The sequence below is a fragment of the Musca domestica genome, unplaced genomic scaffold (genome assembly GCF_030504385.1).
Source record: "Musca domestica strain aabys unplaced genomic scaffold, Musca_domestica.polishedcontigs.V.1.1 314, whole genome shotgun sequence".
Taxonomy (NCBI): domain Eukaryota; kingdom Metazoa; phylum Arthropoda; class Insecta; order Diptera; family Muscidae; genus Musca; species Musca domestica.
In genome coordinates this window covers 383,109-404,401 of record NW_026712310.1, presented here as the reverse complement: position 1 = coordinate 404,401, position 21,293 = coordinate 383,109, and the positions used below count along the sequence as shown (strand labels likewise).

The 21,293-nt window shown below is 35.8% G+C and overlaps 1 protein-coding gene and 1 pseudogene across 1 annotated transcript; both read right to left on the bottom strand.

The window, feature by feature from the left end:
- Positions 1–6,023: 6,023 nt before the first annotated feature.
- LOC131800554 (syntaxin-17-like) lies at positions 6,024–8,839 on the bottom strand (annotated as a pseudogene).
- A 1,865-nt stretch (positions 8,840–10,704) lies between these two features.
- LOC131803655 (epidermal growth factor-like protein 8) lies at positions 10,705–18,818 on the bottom strand. The gene is made up of 5 exons (XM_059125092.1): positions 18,758–18,818; positions 13,839–14,234; positions 11,860–12,081; positions 11,597–11,790; positions 10,705–11,518 (listed from the first exon to the last, which is right to left on the bottom strand). The coding sequence occupies exons 1-5, from the start codon at positions 18,816–18,818 to the stop codon at positions 11,381–11,383; spliced, it is 1,011 nt and encodes a 336-aa protein (XP_058981075.1). The 3' UTR covers positions 10,705–11,380.
- Positions 18,819–21,293: the final 2,475 nt, after the last annotated feature.

The window sequence follows — 21,293 nt, the reverse complement described above, 5'->3', positions numbered from 1 at the left end:
GTAACCATTCTTGGGTGGCACGTGCTGAGTCCTGTTGGAATATCCAAGGTCTGCGGCAAAAATGTTTGCGTGCTCAAGGCTTTGATACACCCTCCAGAATATTTTCGCGATAATATTCGCCATGTATTCTGATGTCACGGTCGATTAATACGAGCGGAGAGCGAACATCGGCTGTTATGGCGGCCTACACCATCACCATGGCCGGCGCTTGAGTTCTGGTGGCCAACCGAAGGTGCAAATTTGCAGCTGACCTCTTTGACAAAAGAAGAGGAAGAACTGACCCATGAACTACAGGAGCAACGTGAAAAAGGTGAAAATGTCACCGTTGTCAATGAGAAAACTGGCAAGGTTCATGTCTACAATACAAAGACTCTGAAAGATCAACATGGTTCCTATCCACCGTGGTATAAACCCAAGAAAACAGCCAAACGTATACGCAAGATTAATCATTCCCGTATGAAGCGATTCAAGCAAACATGGACTGTAACAAATGTCCCACTCTAATTTTCTCTGGGTTTTTTTTTTCACGACGCCATTCATCGTTTTACCATTAAGCTGTGAATAATGAATTTAGATTGTAAGTTTATTTCTTCTATTCAACACCGTTAATGTTTATGGATTTTCTAAACGTTAATTTTCATAAGGAAAATGATTTTACAAGCTGAAATCACCTTGTTAGGCTAAGCTAATATAATTTATGAAAAAGAAAAAATACAAATATAAAGATTTGTATTTCCATCCTTTTTATAAAATAAGATATCACTTATCTTGAGTAAATAAATATTGAGACATTAATATGCTAGTATTTTTAGAACTAAGGAAGAGTCGACTTTGACAAGATATGGCCCAGAAATCGATGCAAATGTAATGTAATTTTGTATCGCGTAGCTATGAGCCAGTTACTCGCTGCAGTGGGCTATAATATCATCTATGAATAAGAGTTAGAAATCAATCAGGAAATGTGTACCAAGACCTTCGACATTTTTTGCATGGAGGGCTTCTCTTACAGGATTTAACAAAAGGTGGACCGATATGACCCATATTTTGTTTCAATGATTCTAGATGTAATTAAATACTATTATTATTGTAAATATGTTATTATTTTAATTCTACAAAGTTCGAAAGCAATATATTGGAGACCCAAAACATGTTTATCCTGGGGACCCAAAACTCTTTTGGGGTTCAGATCCACTAAAGATATCATATCACCATGTTGCACTAACCATTAATAAAATACGAAAATCTGACAATGAAGGAGTGTACCGACACATTTTATATTTACGTCAGATATATGGTTGATAGAAATATTGAGATACAGGGTGAGACAAAAAAAAAAACTGCAACAAAGTTAAACGCCATAATTTTTTTTTTTTTTTTTAATTTATTGAATGAAAGCAAAAAATGTCGGAAATATCATCGAATTTAAGATAAGTTTAGATTGGTTCGAATTGGTCACCTTTGGCACGAATTATGGCCTTCAAACGGCCAATGAAACCACAGTCACACGCTGCCGAATGTTGCTCTGTGCCTTCACACGCTGCCCGAATGTTGCTCTGTGGCATTTTGGCCCATTCCCGGCGAAGCGCTTGCTTGAGGTGATCGACACTTTGGTATTTTTTACTGCAAAACTTGCTTTCCAAAATACTCCAGACACAATAGCCCAACGGATTGGTATCCGGAGATTTGGCGGCCATTGTGCGCTGAAAATGAAGCGAGGAACTTCATTTTGTAACCATTCTTGGGTGGCACGTGCTGAGTCCTGTTGGAATATCCAAGGTCTGCGGCAAAAATGTTTGCGTGCTCAAGGCTTTGATACACCCTCCAGAATATTTTCGCGATAATATTCGCCATGTATTCTGATGTCACGGTCGATTAATACGAGCGGAGAGCGAACATCGGCTGTTATGGCGGCCTACACCATCACCATGGCCGGCGCTTGAGTTCTGGTGGCCAACCGAAGGTGCAAATTTGCAGCTGACCTCTTTGGCAAGTTTGCAAACTACTGGACAACGAATGCTTTCTCATCGGAGCGGAGAAAACCATATTCAGTTCACCACTTTCGACCAAGCGAAGCAACTACTTAGGTCGTTTGAGTTTGAGATTTGAGTTTGAAATTTCAATGGCTTTACCCCGAGCTCATGGAAAATTCTCACCAAAATGCTCTTGCACGCTTGTAAACAATATAATGAGCTGTCACTGGAATACTTTTAACAGCTGTCGGACGAGTGGCTTAGAAATGACAGCAGTCTGAAGTGGGATGCAGTTTTTTCATCTCACCCCGTACACAAAGTTTAAAGAAAATCTTTGATTTCTTTAGCATGTTATGAGAGTTAGCTGACTGACGCCCCAGGGAGGAGTTATCTCCCTGCAGCTTTGGATTTTTGACACCAACAATAAGCTACTATGTCAGCTCCTTCAAAAAAATCTCTCATCGAAAAAGCAGGAAGAAGTAGAAGAAGCCACATGGAAACCCGTTGCAGGGTATCTAAGACCATCTCTCTGGTAACCTTAAGGAGAACAACAAGTTCTCTTCTATCACTCAGATAATCAGATCTAAGAATCGTAGAGGGCATACTAATTGGTCACTGCAGTATCAGATGAGACAACAATTTCCCGGACTACTGTAAACTATGTGACGATGAAGAAGAGATAGAGACTAATGAACATCTGCTTTACAGATGCCCCTTGTTATCCAACAAGAGATATAGACCATTTGGCAGGCGGAGGATTGAAACTCCAACGTTCTTCTCAGACATAGATCCCCACCATCATTTACAAATTTGCGTAGGGCATTTCCTGGCTGGACAGACCACTCTACTAACTACACTTTTCTCTAAAAATCTTTTCTTCTACCTCTCGCTTCTATATCTCTCCTATCCTTAAAATTATTATTTCTTCTAGGATGAACACAATGAAAGGTCTCCAAGTGAAGCAGTTGCCGAATTCGCGCCTCTTTAAAACAAACCATGTTGTGAGAGTTATAATTATTCAAAATTGTAAATTGTGGAGTATTACCAGAAGGCATGGGCCGGTAAGTTCCTATGTTTTTTCAGTTCTCTTCCATTGTAAAAAGTCCGAAAATTGTTTTGAATTTTATGAGACTTATAGTTATTCAACAATTTGACCACTTGCGGGGGAGAATTGGGTGGAAAAATCGCATATTCACATGAGATCTACGGTTGAGTCAAGCATCAAGTTTGTAGGGGAGATCGATATGGACCATTATTGCACTTGACCTTGCACTAATAAATATATTACAGCTTACAAAGCTTGAACCAAATCGGATGACATTTTCTTGTTCTCTAAGGTAAATTACTTTCTGTGATTATTTTTAACTTTTATGGGGGAGGTATCAGAAGGATTGGATCGATATCAATTTCCAACTCGAACTAACTTTGATTTGAGTTTGTAGTTGAGAGAAATATTTAGATATAGCAAGTTGTAAAGAATAGCTGACTTGTTTCGCAAGTTATGACAGATAAAAGTATTGCAAATTGTGACCCTTCATCTTCACAACATATCTTGTATTATCATTCAGCGTTTTGTTTCTCAAAATCTTGAACCCTATGTGGGGCAGTAGCAAAAGAACTGTTTCGGGGTATACCATCTTTATAACAGATCTTGTGTTGATGGAAATATTGAGATGTTCCAAGTCTGAATCGAATCGGATGTTAATTTCGCAACAACAGATCTTGTGTTTATAAATGTATTGGGATGTGTGAATTTTGAAGATGATCGGACTCTTACATCACATTTTATAAGAGTTGTAATTTTTCAAAAATTTTAACCCTTTACGGGGGAAGTATTTGATAGAGTAGACCGACATAGTCCATTTCCGCACCAGACTTAGCACTGACGCAAATATTAGGATTTGCAAAGTTGGAGCAAAATCGGATTATCGTTTCTCTTTCTGTGCAGAAAATATATTTTTTCGAAAATTCGATTCGGGGGTGTACCAGAAGGAGCGGACCGTTATATTCCATCTTAACACCAGACCTTTGGTTAATATAAATATTAGGATGTGTAAAATTTAAAGACAATCTGACTCTTACATCTCATTCTATAAGACTTGTAATTATTCAAAATTTTGGTACTTAATCGAGTGGACCGATATTGTCCATTTTCCCACCTGACCTAGCACTGAGGCAAGTATTTGATTGATTTGCAAAGTTGGAGCAAAATTGGATACTTTCCCTTTCTGTGCAAAAAAAAAAAATATTTTTTTTTTTTTTGAAAATTTCGACCTTTTTGTGGGGGAGGTGCCAGAAGGTGTAGACCCATATTGCCCATCTCCGAACTCGATCTACGATGTTCCAAGTTTAGACCAAATCGGATACTCTCTTCGAGAGTTATCGTGCGCACCAGTCAGACACACTGATGGACATCACTAGATCGAATCCAAATGTTCTGAAAAGGAATTGGTCCAAAGCATAGATGCCCAGTAGTTACTGATTTCAGCAATTTCAACTCACACGTATTCTTACGCTCTTTTGTTTGACCGCCAATCAACCAATAGGAAAGCAGAAATATGAGTGGGAGAGACAAGCTACACAGGCAGAAGTTCTGTGTAATATTTACATTTAATCGTAATCGAGACTGCTGAAAATTATTGCGATATGTCAATGATGTCATTTGAAAAGTATTTTATTCTACAAAATGCTTTTGATGATATGCAATGTGTTATATGTTATAAGACATTTAAAAAAATATAAGAAATATACTTTAAAAAAACATTTTGAAACTGTTCATAAAGACATGAATTGTTTGCAGGGGGAAGAAAAAGAAAAACAATTTAAAATGTATAAGAAACTTTTTATAAAAAAGTTGATGGAATGGGTAAATCAATATAGAGATAATGATGAAGATATGGTAGAGGAGAATTAAAAATCTAACTTGATAAGTTTATATATTCATCAAGAGTATTACTAAAACAAATGCATTTATCAAGAGTATTACTAAAATAAGTACATTCATTAATTTTACATTTCTCAGAAAAAAAAATGACGACACCCGTCACACATGTGCTTTCGTCGCTATCTCGTTGTCGACTAAATGAAACGAATAGAAAAATATTTTCTTCCAGTGTTATTTCGTCGCTCTCACAAATACTATTACATTGGGCATCTATGGTCCAAAGAGATCTAGGGTTATTATTTCGACTAGGCACGTTTTGACCGTATCAAATGATATATATGCTCTCTAGCCATATGACTGAGGGTATAAAAACAGACCGTTATTGGAAAAACATATCTGGTTTCAAATTTGTTTTTTTCGTACAAATCCATTTTGCGATTAATTATTTGAACCAGTCAATAAACCAGCGTCATAGGCAAACATGTGTAACATTTAAGCTAGGACAAATAAAAGTGCGAGGGTTAATATAAATATCACTATCATTTAATGCAATTACGCCATTCATTGATATTGTGTTGACCCATATTTCTACTGACCATTCGTTCTCAATTGTAAATAGGATTGTAGAAAAAAGCAACAACAACAAATCAAAGAAAAATAACTTGTTTTTCTTTCTAAAAAAAATAAAGCAAAAAGCGTTTTATTATTTAATTGCTATTAAAAGGGAGCAATATTGTGGATACACACATTCTAACAAATATTTATTAAAACTTTACAACATGGAATTGATTGACAATATACACAGCGGGGGGATAAAATATACACAAAAGTGGAAACAACTTAAAAAGCTTATACAAAAAATGTTTTATCATGTAAGCTTAGTTTGCAAATTGCTCACTCGCACTATTATAAACATAATCTGTAAATATGAACATTGCTAGGTAACTTTATAAAAGACAAATGTGTCTTTGTCTTGGTTTAATGTATTGATGTATGACAAATCTATTTATTCAATTGCAACTGCAATAACAACAAATGTCTACTACAGGGTTGATTGGATTTTAACTACTCCTCTTCTGGAAAGGTATTGTATTTCAATTCCCTACCTTTGTAGATTTAAAATAAGCGAACATTGGAATATTCGTTTGCTTTATATGTATGTAACTCGCTTCTTTTTTTTTTTTTTGTAATATAATAAATATGACTTAGGAGGCTAATATCAAAAATTAATTGTAAAAAAACATTAGTTCCATAGTAGAAATTGCAAACACGGCATGGTTATTTGATCTACTGTAGGCTACAATAAGATTTAACACTGCACAATACACCGGTGGTGGCCTGAGCCACTGGGTCCAAACGATTTGCAGTCGTTCCCTGAAAATTCATTAGCTGACGCGTTGCTGCCGACCACACTGTCATTGGTTGATGATGATAATTCTCCATTTGTCAGTCTTCCTTTTTGGTCATTTCAATTTCTTCCTGTGTTTGTTCGGAATTCTCCAATGTTGCCTGCTGTTCTTCTTCAATGTTACCCTGCAGTATGGCGGGATTACTTTTCAAAACACTGCCGCCTGTAAAACCTAAATACCACATCCCACAGCAGCCAAACCGCCAGCCTTAAGGCCAGCCACCAAACCAATTGGGCCACCAACACAAGTACCCAACAGGGCTCCCATTACAGGGTACATTGCCTTCTTGTAGGACAATGCTTTGCGTAATGCACTCTCTCCGGCCTGGACATTTTCTAGAGCTTCTTCGGCATTATCTGCTATTGCTTGCACACTTTCGGCTTGCTGGTGAACTAGTTCGCCCATATTATGAAACATGCCATTTAAATCTCGTATTTCTTCTTGTAAATTCTGCAATTCCTCAAAACAGGATTGTCGTTGTGCTAAAATGTGTTCCTCTTGTGAGAAATTAGTGCGTATTTCTGGTAGTGTTTGATGATACGCATGGGTTTGGCCTATTTCAACGGTGTCATTTAAATGTTGTTCCACATCGTCTTCTTCGTAGGGACCTTGGGAGCGTAATGTGTTTGTAGGAGATTTCAGTTGTAATTCTGGAAAAGAAAAAATGGAAATGTTTTATTTTAATTTTTACAACAGATAGCAATGAAGAAATTAGCGAAATTGCCAAGATAATATAGAATTCGGTTCCTTTCGTGTTGGCAACTAGCTCTTTTAGGGATAACTTGGGTTCCAGGGTAGAAATATTACGAAAACGAAATTTCTGGTTTCAAATAACTTTTTGTGGCCAAAAATTTCGAGAGCACAAACCAGTTCTTTGCCCTTTCTTAAAAAGACTGAGCTAAATAACTATAAGATTTTTATACCCTCCACCATAGTATGGAGGGTATATTAAGTTTATCATTCCGTTTGTAACACCTCCAAATATACATTTTAGACACCACGACATTATTCACCGGAAATGTTTTAAAAGTCTATGACAGAAAATTGTTTGTGCAGGTCCACAGTTTGGTATAGCCCCCATATAACGGCACATCCCGATATTCGGCATATTAATAATTTTAGCGACATTATACACTGGAATTATTCCAAATTTGGTATTTGAAGTTCTTAATGCATACTACAGCCTGGGACAGAAAATTGTCTGTGCAGGTCCACGTCTTCCATCTTCACACGAAGATAGGATATATTGCATTTTGTGTTGGTATAAATATTGGAATGTGTGAAGTTTGAAAAAAAAGGCATGATTTATTCGCATTTTATAGGAGCATTGGTTGTACAAAATATTGATCCTTTGTGGAGGAAATATCAAAAAGGCGGTCCAATATTGTCCAATAGCACAACTAACCTTGAATTGTAAAAATACTAGGACTTGCAAATTTGGGACAATATTCGATGGGGGGTATCACTTTTTATGAGCTAAATTATTTTTTTTTGGAAATTTTGAACTTTGGAGTGGAAGGTAGCCGAAGAAGTTGAACAATATTGTCCATTTGTAAACTATACCGAATACCTTTTTGACTGTTGCTAACGGATTTGAATAAATGAGTTGTGCCATAATCACGTCGCGTAAAATATATTCTTTCATGGCAACCACAAGACAAATACACACTTCTATACAAAAGTGTGACTGACTTGCCCTTATCGACGAGATCATTCAACAATAAATTTATTGTTAATTATTGAAAAAAAAAAAAAAAAATAACAATAAGCGGACATTGTCTTACCCAAATATTCTTTCATGCCATCGAATGCCTTTTGTTTCCCCTCCTCCATCATGGCATCGAAACGTTCCAAATCATCATCCCTCACCTTTTCTCTCAGCGCATCCATTTCGAGTAGGAGATTTTTAATTTGTTTTATTACCCGCATGGCATTGATTTCTTCTTTTTTGATTTTGTTCCAATCGCCCAAGGCCAGGCTCTTCTCAATGTTGCTGTGATGGTTTTTCAGCAGGCCCAAATGGTGAGGAATGGCCATGTCATTAAATCTTCGCACAGCGATTTCCGCCTGCTTTAAGGGAATTTTGTCAATGGCTGGTGTCATGGTCATAGACAGGTATTTAGTACTCCTCAATTTTTGTTTTTGATTTGAAATGGCTAATAGTTGATTTTTTTAAATCTTTATGGACAAGTCAAGTCTGTAAAAAGCTTTGATGTTAAAGTATCCGCTGTTCACATTAAGCAATTACTGCGACGACACAGTCATACAATAATGATTTGATCGATTTCACTTTTAAATATTTTTTTCCACTTGTTATTGTTCAATTCGCCTTTTGTTTGTCTCCTCCTGCCTTTTTATTATCTCCTCCAAAGCAATTGTTGTTTTTCTTCTTTTTTGTTTATTTGCTCTAATTTTTCGTTTATTTTCCGTGTAATTGCACATTAATTCTTATCGAATATTTTCGTCTTGAATTTTTTCTTTATATTTTGGTATTTGTTTTCTTTGTTTTTGTGTGGTATTCTTTGTTTTTTCGTTGCTTTTTTTCATTTCACATCTCAATAACATAATAAAGTGAAGTTGGCTGTGGTTTAGACATCTGGGTGGATGGACAACAATCAGCTGATGAGTGTTTCCTCTGTGGTTATATACTGACGTATCGTACAGCGTCATTTTCGTACCATACGAATTATGCTAGGAACACAATTGGAGCGAACGACGAATTTCGCCCTACGCGGCGACAAAATGAGCCGCGAAAATTCGTCGTATGGAACACAATACCGACGAAATTATAAAACAGCTGATGAAGTTGTTTACTTTTTGCTCATTTGTTGACTACAATGAATTATACAAGAACACATAATTCTTTACGTTCTCTATTATAATTTCACTTATGTCCATCTTCTCTATTATAAATTCACTGATATCCATCTTCACTCAGGCGCAAGTACACAAATAAATAAACAAATTAATTAGGTTTTTTTATACGAGTAACAGATAGTAGAGTGACCATAACAAATTTTAAAGTAAAAAGTAACTTTATTTACTAAAACACATAAAATTCGTACAAGTATGGCCACCTTGTACTGTTTTGTTCGCCGGTCGCCGGCGTATGAAATAGAAATAAAGCTAATTGAGTTCGCGGCGACCGACGAAATTTTCGCCGGTGCCGTGATTGTGTGCACTTCCATATACACGTATGTGTTTTATTTTTGACGGCGAACATACGCCGCGAAAAAATTCGTCGTTCGCTCCAATTGTGTTCCTAGCATTAAGCAGTAGATTTACACCAAACATATTTTATACCCCAAGTCATATGATTTTCTCCATAAAAAGACAAAAACAAAAGACTTAAGAAGCAAACGCTGATGTATAAAAAATAATCAAATAAAATATTTTCAATATTTTTATGCCCTTAGTTATATGGCTTAAGGGGGTATATATAATTTTATACGGCCAAATCGAAATAACGGTTTATTTCGCGACAAAAACTGTAGATTTTGTCGATGCATTCGTTGCAATAAGCATTTTGAAAACACCCGAATTTGAATATTTTCTGAACAATTTTTTATTATTGAAAAGAAGACACACACATAAGCAAATGAAGTTGACATATTAAGCCGGAAAAATAAAAAAATTTAAATCATATGGTAGTTCTGCCCTACCTTGAATTCATTGTACCATGGAAGGTAGGTTAACTTCGAAAAAATTGCAAGTATAGAGGTCTACCTGTTTGGCTTGTAATGTCAGAATTAGTATCAAAACAATAAAAATACAAACAACTTGTTGCATTTATTTTGAATAAATAATTGAAAACCGCAAAAACTGAATGAAAGGTCAAAATTTATTTTCAAAATCATGTTCTATATATCTCTAAAGGTTTATTTCGCTACAAAAACTGAAGATTGTTTCGATGCATACGTTGAAATCAACATTTTGAAACATTCGAATTTGAATATTTTCTGAACATTTTTTTGTCTTTAAAAAGGAAACACATTCATATTCATTCAATTTATATCGATTTATATTCCAAAATCTTTAAATATTTTGACATTTTGTTTTTCGATATATATCCAGGACTACATAAGGTCGGCCAAGTAGACTACTTTTGCCAACGATTTGACAATAAACATAGTAGTTTTTGCACTACTGCGATTTGATTCTCTTTGAATTTCAAATCACAATATTTCTTTTGACGGTAAACTTGTTTGTCAGATGGGCTTACTGGCCGACCCTATGTAGGCCACGATCTCTATTGAAGTTTTTTCATTGTGATTCATACGACCTGCTTTTGAAGGACCAAAATGTAAAAAAAAACATCTTATCCACTCTGCGCTCTTTTCTCATGAGCCTCTGAAATACCACGTCTCAGAACAGACATGACTCCGCAGATAAAGGCCATCTCGGCTTGCCGTTCATTAAATGAAAACACATACACCAATACTTTATTTAATCTAAACAATTAATATTAACTTTATTTAAATATTTACATTTAAATACGTTACAAATATATCATATCCTTAAAATTAGGCATATAAAAGCTTTTCTTCGACGACAACGATGACGCCACGAACATGGAATAATAAAAAAGAGGCCGATATTGTTTTTTTTACAATTGAAATTCGTTTCAAATTTCCTATATCTCTTCTACTTCTCTTAAACTCTAACAGCATGCATACAAAAAAACGCAAAATTTCAATTCAAAACAAATACATCGTAAATTTTTCAAGACTTGTTACATTTCATGCATTTGTGTGAGAGTGTTTTTTTTTTTAGGTTAGGGTTAATGGGAATGCTATAATAAAAGAATGACAAATAAATTCAACCCACAGAAGAAGGCAATGTCCTAAATACAATACACAAATATTGAGCATTTCTAAAAGCTAATTTGAAATTAAAAATTAAAGAAAAAAATAGATGGCAATACAATTGAAAGGGAGTAGTCAATAATGGATGTTGAGATTTCTTCAAAAAGAAGCATAAAATCTAGAGTTAAGCTTAATTCAAAATCCTAATAAATAAAATGCAGTTCTGTTTTAGGTGTGTGTGTGTGGAAATTTTTAAATAAAAACTACGATTTCCAATTTGATATGGGATACGGTTACAGTAGCAGTATACATTTAGGGACATTGGGCATTGGGTCCGACATTATTTCGACATTTCATTAAAAGATTCACCATTCCCTCCAATTTCATTGTGCGCGATTCAGTGTTGTAGAGATTCGTTTGTAAACGATGAAAGTCCATTTGTTGTTTTTCCTAAAATTGTTTGTCGAAATATACATATATATTAGAAATGTTTTATGAAATCAATCGGGTTTTGCATTTTTGTCTCACCAAATTGATTAAACGATTCTTGAGAGAATCGACCATTGAATATGTGGACTGTAAGGTTTTTTGCAATTCATTCGATTGCACTTTTTCATTGGCCAATTGTTTTTCGATTTTCTGCAATCTGGCTGTTATATCTTCCTGTGGCTCAATTTCATTCTCCAAGTCTCTGGCTTCAAATGCATCATCCTTGTGTACATCTAGGGTAGTCCAAAAAACCATTATTCAAATAAATTTGTGGGTAGATACAAAGTGTTGACAATGCTCACCATTTTTCTTACAACTCTGCTGATCGGCCAGCAAGGTGAAGCCATCCCGACATTGGCAATAATATGAGCCCACTGTGTTGATACACGCCTGATCGCAGGGTTTCTCCTCTTTACATTCATCGATGTCAATTTCACAATAACGTCCTGTAAAACCAGCCGGACAACTGCAAGAATCATGACCCGTACATGTGCCTCCATTTTGACAGTGAGCAGTACAGACGGCTAAAAGAGTTTGACAATTAAATATTGAAAACTAATTACGTAAGTATATGTGACGTATATTTTAAAATAACTAAATAGCCTAAGTGGAAACTGGAAACTCCATTTGTAGAATTTATTGTGAACATTATTAAATATAATAATTTCCATAGAACTCCGTCATACTATTTCCTCGTAGTTGCCGACATTAACTTTTTCTTTTGCATTGGATTGTAACAGTTGGCTGTTTGGTTCAGTGACCGTCAAATTCAGGGCTACGCAAGCAGCTAGCCAAAAGCTACCCTGTAGGAAAGCTGGGGTTATGAGTCACCGCTTTTGTCTACTGTTGATGAGACATTTGAAGCCGCAAGAATCTACTAGATTTGCATTTTTATACCCTCCACCGTTTGTAACACCTCGAAATATACATTTTAGACCCCACAAAGGTGTCGATTATAAAATTCCATGGAAATCACTCTAACTTTCGAACGAATTGAAGTAGGTTGATAAAATTTTATTCAAATGTATATTATGTCAGCAGGATTTTGGTATTGAAAATGGGCAATGTAGGTCCACGTTTGGTATAGCCTCCTTATAATGGTACCTCTCTATTTTCGGTATTTTGGTGAGTTAAGCGATATTATTCACGGGAATTGTTTCAAGTTTGGTATTTGAAGTTCGTAATGGATACTACAACCTATGACAGAAAATTGTCTGTGCAGGTCTGCGTCTTGTAGCCCCCATATAACGGCACATTCCGATATTCGTATTATTATGATTTTAGCGACATTATTCACCCGAATTGTTTCAAATTTCGTATTTGAAGATCTTAAAGGATACTACAGTCTAAGACAGAAAATTGTCTGTACAGGTCCACGTCTTCGTATATCCCTCATATTACGGTAACTCCCGATATTCGGTATTTTAAAGATTTTAGCGACAATATTCAACGGAATTGTTTCAAATTTCGTATTCGAAGTTTGTAATGAGTACTACAGCCTAAGACAGAAAATTGTCTGTGCAGGCCAATGTCTTTGTATAGCCCCACATTATTCACCTGAATTGTTTTAAGTTTCGTATTCGAAAGTAGTAATGGGTCTATGAAAAAAAAAATCGTAAGCAGTCCTACGTCTTCGTATAGCGCCCATATAACGGTATCTTCCTTTTCTCGGTATTCTGACGATTTTAGCGACATTGTTCGCCGGAATTGTTTCAAATTTCGTATTTGAAAATCTTAATGGGTACTACAGCCTATGACAAAAAATTACTTATTCGGGTCCACGTCTTCGTATAGGCTCGGCAAGGCCGAACTTTGGAATTTCAACAACTTCTGAAAATACCGTTATTGAAATTCCTTTCCAAATGGTGAAGAGCATTCAAATTTCGGCCTTACCGAACTTAGCTACTTTTTCATACCCTCCACCTTGAAAAAGGGGGGTATATTAACTTTGTCATTTCGTTTGTAACATCCCTAAATATTTGTCGTTGACCCCATAAAGTATTTACATTCATAATCAGCATTAAAGTCGATTAAAAGAAGTCTGTCTGTCTGTTGAAATCACGATACAGCCCACATTATTTGATGTAGAGCTTCAAAATTTGGCGAAACAATTTGTATAGTGTTTAGGATGCTTGGGATTGAATTTTAATTTAAACTTTGCAAATATCCTAGTCGACGAGACATGCATTTTAAGTTATGTTGGCTGAGTTTAGTCTTGCCTGTTGTGACGGTCCAAGCTACGTCAGTTGTCTCATGTCTGTTACCTTTTTTTTTTACTTACGTTTCATACAGCCATCCGCATGCGGTGATTCACGCATCCAACCAGTACAGCAATCGTAAATGACCTGTTGAGCTGATTTGTGACGTATGACATCGCGATAGGCCTGTTCATGCACCAACTGGACGCGTGTACACATTTGATTTGCATGTGTTTGCGGTTGACATGGCGTACTCACATGTTTCCAAATTGGTCGGCTGTAGACCTCTGTTGTCTTGACGGGCATTGTTATGGTGCGTTGTTGCACGCAAATGTGACGTCTGAAATGGAAATTATATAATTTCGTTATTAATGTTGTATACGGAGAGTATTGCTTGTAAAACAGCAACAAAAAATAGTAGCGGGCAAATAGATTGTGAATTTCTCTTTTATAAAAAAGGATTATACAAATGTCATATTCTATAAATAAAATATTTATGTCAATAGGAAAAAAAGTGAAATAACAGTGGTTAATAGCAAACAGCTAGCATCCGATTTAATTTTTAATACATATATATATATATGTTTGATCAGCATAAAATTCTATGTCGGACATTGCTAAATCGACATAGAATTTTATGCTGATCAAACATATATATATATATATATATATATATATATATATATATATATATATATATATATATATATATATATATATATATATATATACATATATACATATATATATATGTTTGATCAGCATAAAATTCCATGTCGATTTAGCAATGTCCGCCCGTCTGTGGAAATCATTGTAGCTTCCGACCGAATTGAAGTGATTGATAAATTTTTACTCAAATGTATGTTATGTCTTCAGGACTTTTGGTACTGAAAACGGGCCATGTAGATCCACGTTTTGGTATAGCCCCCATATAACGGTACCTCCCGATATTCGGTTTTTGATGATTTTAGCGACATTATTCATCGGAATTGTTTCACATTTGGTATTTGAAGTTCGAAATGGATACTGCAGCCTAAGACAGAAGATTGTTTGTGCAGGTCCACGTCTTCGTATAGCCCCCATATAACGGTATCTCCCGATATCCGGTACTTTGTTGTTTTTAGCGACATTATTCCCCGGAATTGTTTAAAATTTGGTATTTGAAGTTCGTAATGGGTACTACAGCCTAAGAAAGACAATTGTCTGTGCAGGTCCACGTCTTCGTATAGTCCTCATATGAAGGTCCCTCTCGATATTCGGTATTTTGATGATTTTAGCTACATTATAACCGATTTTTTTTCAAGTTTCGCATTTGAATATTGTAATGGCTCATGACATGTTACCTATGCAGGTCCACATCGTCGTATAGACCCTAATATAACAGCTACAATCGGTATTTTTAAGACTTTAACAGAATTTTTTAACGGATTTTTGAGAATTGACAAATTCGTTCCAATGGTGGAGGGTATTCAATGTTAGGACCGGCCGAACTTACAGCTTTTTTTTGTTTTTTTTTTTCAAATATATGTAGATTTTTATATGTTTTTTATACGACGTCAATCGGAGATTATTATGATATGCGTTTTTCAAAAATTCTTAGAAGTTTGAATAATGGTTCATTCAAATTTTTCAACTGTGACTGTTTGAAGGCCATAATTCGTGCCAAAGTTTACCAATTCGAATAAATCTAAACTTATTCTAAAATTTGATGCTATTTCCGACATTTTTGGTTTTAATTCAATTTAATTTTTTTAAAAAAAATTAAAAATTATGGCGTTTGACTTTGTTGCAGTTTTTTTATCTCACTCTTTGCTAATGCTAATTGCTTTGCTTTGCTAATTGGAAACTTAATCCTAAATTTGTGGAAGAGGGGGGAACTTGCCCCCTCCATTAGATTCAGTTTTCTGAACGCCCATACACGTGTCTGTCTGTGTGTCATGCAAGTCAAGCTCATGGATTTTGGGCAACAAAGCTCAGATTGTTTGACTGTGAAACAAAACGTGCGTGATCTGTGTAACCAACCTAGTGATGCCAAAAAGATAATCATTAAAACATCGCCCTTTATATGTACATGTGCTGGTAATACCAATGACCATGTCGAGAGTAGCAACTGGTCGATTTTGTTTAATACCTTAAATCACTGTCTCTGAAGCGCGCCTATTCTGTTGCATGATGATGCTGCAACACTCTCCAAACTGCACAAATTCCGAGCACTGGTGGTCGTCACAACCTTTAAGCTTAAAAGTCGTACAACAACATGATCAGTGCGCTATTTTTAAATGTCCTCTCAAGTTGTTCGTGATGTGTTTGGTTGTATTTTTGTGATACTTAAGGCGTTGTATTGTTGCTGTCATAGACAGACATTGCTTGATTTAATGACAAAACAAATAATAAAACTCAGATTTTTGAGAGCGCCACAAAGTAGCGAACGAACACCAACAAACAAACACGGGTAGCATTACAACAGCCCTGCTCAAAACCGTGTTCTAGAACATGAACAGAAAAAAAGAGATAATTTAAGAGAAAATTAAAATTCTGTTTTTCTTTATATTTTACTGTTCTATTTAATTGTTTTTAAACACGAATGTTTGCCAAAATAGTTTATAAAGCAAATGGATAAAAAATATTTCTATAAATAATGACTTAATACTGTTTTGTTCTTGTTTTAAATAAGCAAAGAGAAATTTGACTGAAAACAGATATTTCTTCTTGAGCACCCCTGTTCTAGAACACGGTTTTGAGCACCGCTGTTCTAGAACATGAACAGAAAAAAGAGATATTTTAAGAGAAAATTAAAATTCTGTTTTTCTTTATATTTTACGGTTCTATTTAATTGTTTTTAAACACGAATGTTTGCCAAAATAATTTATAAAGTAAATGGATAAAAAATATTTGTATAAATAATGACTTAACACTGTTTTGTTTTTGATTTAAATAAGCAAAGAGAAATTTGACTGAAAAGAGATATTTTTTCTTGAGCACCGCTGATTACAATCTCCGTTCAATCATTTTATTTTGTTGTCGCTCTTGTTTTTTTTCTATTCGCTGATACAACCACGCCATACAGTGTTGCCAGTATTTTTCTGTCTCTCGTCCCCAAATTTACAAAATGTTATCGCCCAATCTAGTCAAATTCAATTGATTTTCTTCAAAAAAAGATATATCCCCAAGCATATAACACAAAAAAAAAGAAAAAACGGTGAGGAAAAGTCAAAAGTCGGGCGGGGCCGACTATATGGTATAACAGAGGTAACTAATATACAGGGTGAGATAAAAAAAACTGCAACGAAGTGCAACGCCATAGGCTTTACATTAAAAAATTTAAAAAAATCGGAAATACCATAAAACTTTAGAATAAGTTTAGATTTGTTCGAATTGGTCATCTTTGGCACGAATTATGGGCTTCAAACGGAAGTCGTCACACGCTGCCCGAATGTTGCTATGCGGTATTTTGGCCTCTTTCCCGTCGAAGCGCTTGCTTGAGGTGATCGACACTTTGGTAATTTTAAGTGCGAACCTTGCTTTCCGACACGAGTGTCCAACGGATTGGTATCCGCAGATTTTGGTGGCGCTAGAAATGAAGCGAGGAACCTCATTTTGTAACCATTCTTGGGTGGCGCGTGCTGAGTGCGATGGTCTCAGTGCTGTTGGAATGTCCAAGGTCTGCGGCCAAAATGTTTGCGTGCTCAAGGCTTTAATACACCCTCCAGAATATTTTCGTGATAATAATCTGCATTTATTCTGATACCACGGTCGATTAATACGAGCGGAGAGCGACCATCGGCTGTTATGGCGGCCCCCAGCATCAGCATATCCATAGCTTGGGCTCTGGTGGGCAACCGAAGGTGTACATTTTCAGCTAACCTCTTTGGCAAGTAAACCCGATTATTGTGTTTGTTTATAAACTGCTGGACAACGAATGTTTTCTCATCAAGTTCTTGCATTTTTTGAAATTTCAATGGCTTTACCCCGAGCTCATTTTTCAATATTTGCCGAATGGAATATTGGGATATGTTCAGCTCACGAGCCATTTTTCGGCCACTGCGACGCGGGTTTCGATCAAGTCGCTTCTTTACTTTTCGAACCATTTCTGCTGATGCTGCTGTTTTCTTCCGCCCACTTCCTTGGCGTCGGGCTACACTACCAGTATCATGGTAACGAGCGATGGTACGAGACACAAAAATTTATTCATATTTAAATGCTGGAGTGCTCAAACGATAGCCACTTGTGCTTTTCCAGGCAAACTAACACTATCACGCTTGAATTCCATCACGAAAAGCTTTTTTTCTGGAAAATTCTCACCAAAATCCCTTTGTACGCTTGTAAACTATATAATGAGTTGTCAGTGGAATAATTTTAACAGCTGTCGGACGAGTGGCTTGAATTGACAGCAGTTGGTTGCAGTTTTTTCATCTCACCCTATAAACCTGAAATTAAGGATATATATGGGAGCTTTATCCAATTTGACAAACGTATTTCCGAGCTCTATAAGATATCAATATCATTCTTGTGGAGTACATATTGGAATGTGAGGGACTTAAAACCCCAAATCGGATGAAACATATAAATGGGAGCTATAGCTATATCTGAACCGATTTTTGATGTACTAGCTTCTAGACCGAATCCGGTTGAATATGCCAAAATTCAGGTTGTTTGAAGTTGGCCATTTAGTGCACAATTAACCCGAGATCGGTTGAAGATATATATGCGACCTATATCTATATTTGAGCCAATTCTCACCAATTTGAATAGCGTTCATCCTTGGGCGAAACAAATATTGTTTGGAAAATTCTCAATTGAATAATAAATGCGTCCTGCATTTTGTTTACAAAAATACATGGGCGGACAGACAGACTGATATGCATAAATCGACTCAGAAAACTATTCTATGAAGATCCTAAAAAGTAACTATGGGCCTATCTCGATTCCTTCTCCATGTTACAAAATATGTGGTGCAAGGTATAGAGAAGGCATCCCCTTTTTGGGGAAAAATCCTTAATACTGGCAACACTGACACAGTATGCAGTATTTGTCGTCATCATCCACATGGTCGTCGTCGCCATACTGTCTGGGCTAAATTGTTTTTCGTGCTGTGCCGAGTTACCAACCAAACCAAGGCGGCGGCAATATACTTTCATTTTTTTTCGTTAGTAACACTAGATAAAATAGCATAAATGTTAACCCTTTCAGTGTTTTTGTCAAATATATTTGACATTTAAAAGTACTCTCTTTCTTTGCCATTTTTTGTTTTTCTTACGAACCGTTATTTTTGATATTTTTAATAACAGACACGTTCGCTATTTAAAATATTGCAGTTCTATTCTATTAGTTTCGTTTTCGAATTTCTGAGCACATTTTAGTAAATTAGTACGGAATTTCAGATTTTTATCTCGACAAAAATTTTCATTGACACTGAAAGGGTTAAGAATTGTTCCCACTTAGCAACTGTTGAGAAGAATGTTGAAGAAAACTCTCTGGCAGTTATAAAAGTAGTAAAGAGACCAAGTCCACACAGCTGACCTTGTAAAGGTCAAGATTTTGGATAAAGAAAAACACGAGAATAAACGATATACATTAATGATCTTAAGAATACAACAAAAAACTTAAAAGTACAATAAACAGAAAGGATGATAAAGACAATACCAACGTTATATAAACGATAGAAATTTTTAGTCGTATTCATGGTAGAAGAATACAGGTACATAGATGCATCAACGCTTAGGAACATTGATATGTCAACAATTTTTAAATGTTTCTTCAAAAATAAATAGATTTGAATATGTTTTGCTATACGGCGCCAATTGGAGGTTGTTATTATATGTATAGGGTGAGATGAAAAAACTACAACTAACTTCAGACTGCTGTAATTTCTAAGCCATTCGTCCGTTAGCTGTTAAAATTATTTCAGTGACAGCTCCTTATATTGTCATCCTTCTAAAGTGATGCTGTGTTAGAGATTTTTGCACAAAGTCATAAACTATTGCCCTAACCCTACAATGTGCTACTAATGTACATGTACAGGGTGAGATAAAAAACTGCAACAAAGTCAAACGCCATATATTTTTAGATTTTATTTAAATTTTATTGAATGAAAGCAAAAACTGTCGGAAATAGCATCAAATTTTAGAATAAGTTTAGATTTGTTCGAATTGGTCACCTTTGATAAGAATTATGGCCTTCAAAACGGCCAAGGAAACCGTCACACGCTGCCCGAATGTTGCTCTGCAGTATTTTGGCCTCTTTCCCGGCGAAGCGCTTGCTTGAGGTGACCGACACTTTGGTATTTTTAGTGCCAACCTTGCTTTCCAAAATACTCCAGACACAATAGTCCAACGGATTGCTATCCGTGGATTTTGGTGGCCATTGTGCGCTGGAAATGAAGCGAGGAACCTCATTTTGGTACCATTCTTGGGTGGCGCGTGCTGAGTGCGATGGTGCTGCGTCCTGTTGGAATATCCAAGGTCTGCGGCCAAAATGTTTGCGTGCCGAAGGCTTTAATACACCCCCCAGAATATTTTCGCGATAATATTCGGCATTTATTCTGATGCCACAGTTTCTTCCGTCCACTTCCTTCACGTCGGGCTACGCTACCAGTATCAGGGTAACGAGCGATGGTACGAGACACAAAAGATTTATTCACATTTAAATGCTGGAGTGCTCTAACGATAGCCTCTTGTGGTTTCCAGCCAAATAAAAAGAAATCACACTATCACGCTAAAATTCCATCACGAATAACTTTTTTTTCTGGAAAGTTCTCACCAAAATGCTTTTGTACGCTTGTAAACAATGTAATGAACTGTCACTGGAATAGTTTTTACAGCTGTCGGACGAGTGGCTTAGAAATGACAGCAGTCTGAAGTTGGTTGCAGTTTTTTCATCTCACCCTGTAAACGACGCCAATCTGAGGTTGGGATAATATGCATTTTTTGATCATTTTTACAAATTTGAATAATTTTTCATTGTAATTCCAAAATTCGTTTGACAGTTTATTGTCTCAGCGGCTGTGTCGATGCGCCTACCCATATTATTCTACCATGCTAGCACCTAAGCAACATCTGTGATATTTACAATAATTTTAAATATTTTTAAATTTATTTTCATTAGTTTAATTGTTGACAAAAATTAAATGTAGAAACATGACGAAAAAATTATTTGTAAGTATTACGCCACTTAGGGCTAAGAACAAAAAATGCAATATAAACTATGTAAAAAATATACCATTTCTGTTGTCTTTACCAGATTTAATGAAATTATTCCTGAAGAAGTTGGAAAGTCACAACGAAACGTTCAGTCGGTTTTGCCGACAGATGCATACACCCAGCCTTGAGTTATGATTCGAAACCTCTCCTATGAAGGACCAACAATTTGAATAATCATAACGCAAGTCGAAATATGTTTAAATAATCCAACATTGACTGAGGGTATGTAGCTGTCGGTAATACCGGCTAATTCTAAATAATTTTAGCTACATTTCAAAATAATTATTACAAGACGCATCACATTCTCCATAACGTTAACGTTTTCTTATGGCACCAAAT

Excerpts from the sequence above, each read along its gene's own strand:
- LOC131803655 (XM_059125092.1), bottom strand. The coding sequence starts at position 18,818 with ATGGCGACGACGACCATGTGGATGATGACGACAAATACTGCATACTGT. Across the intron at positions 12,082-13,838 it reads TGCGGATGGCTGTATGAAAC|CCGTCTGTACTGCTCACTGT; the intron begins GTAAGTAAAAAA and ends AAACTCTTTTAG. Across the intron at positions 11,791-11,859 it reads GCAGAGTTGTAAGAAAAATG|ATGTACACAAGGATGATGCA; the intron begins GTGAGCATTGTC and ends GGACTACCCTAG.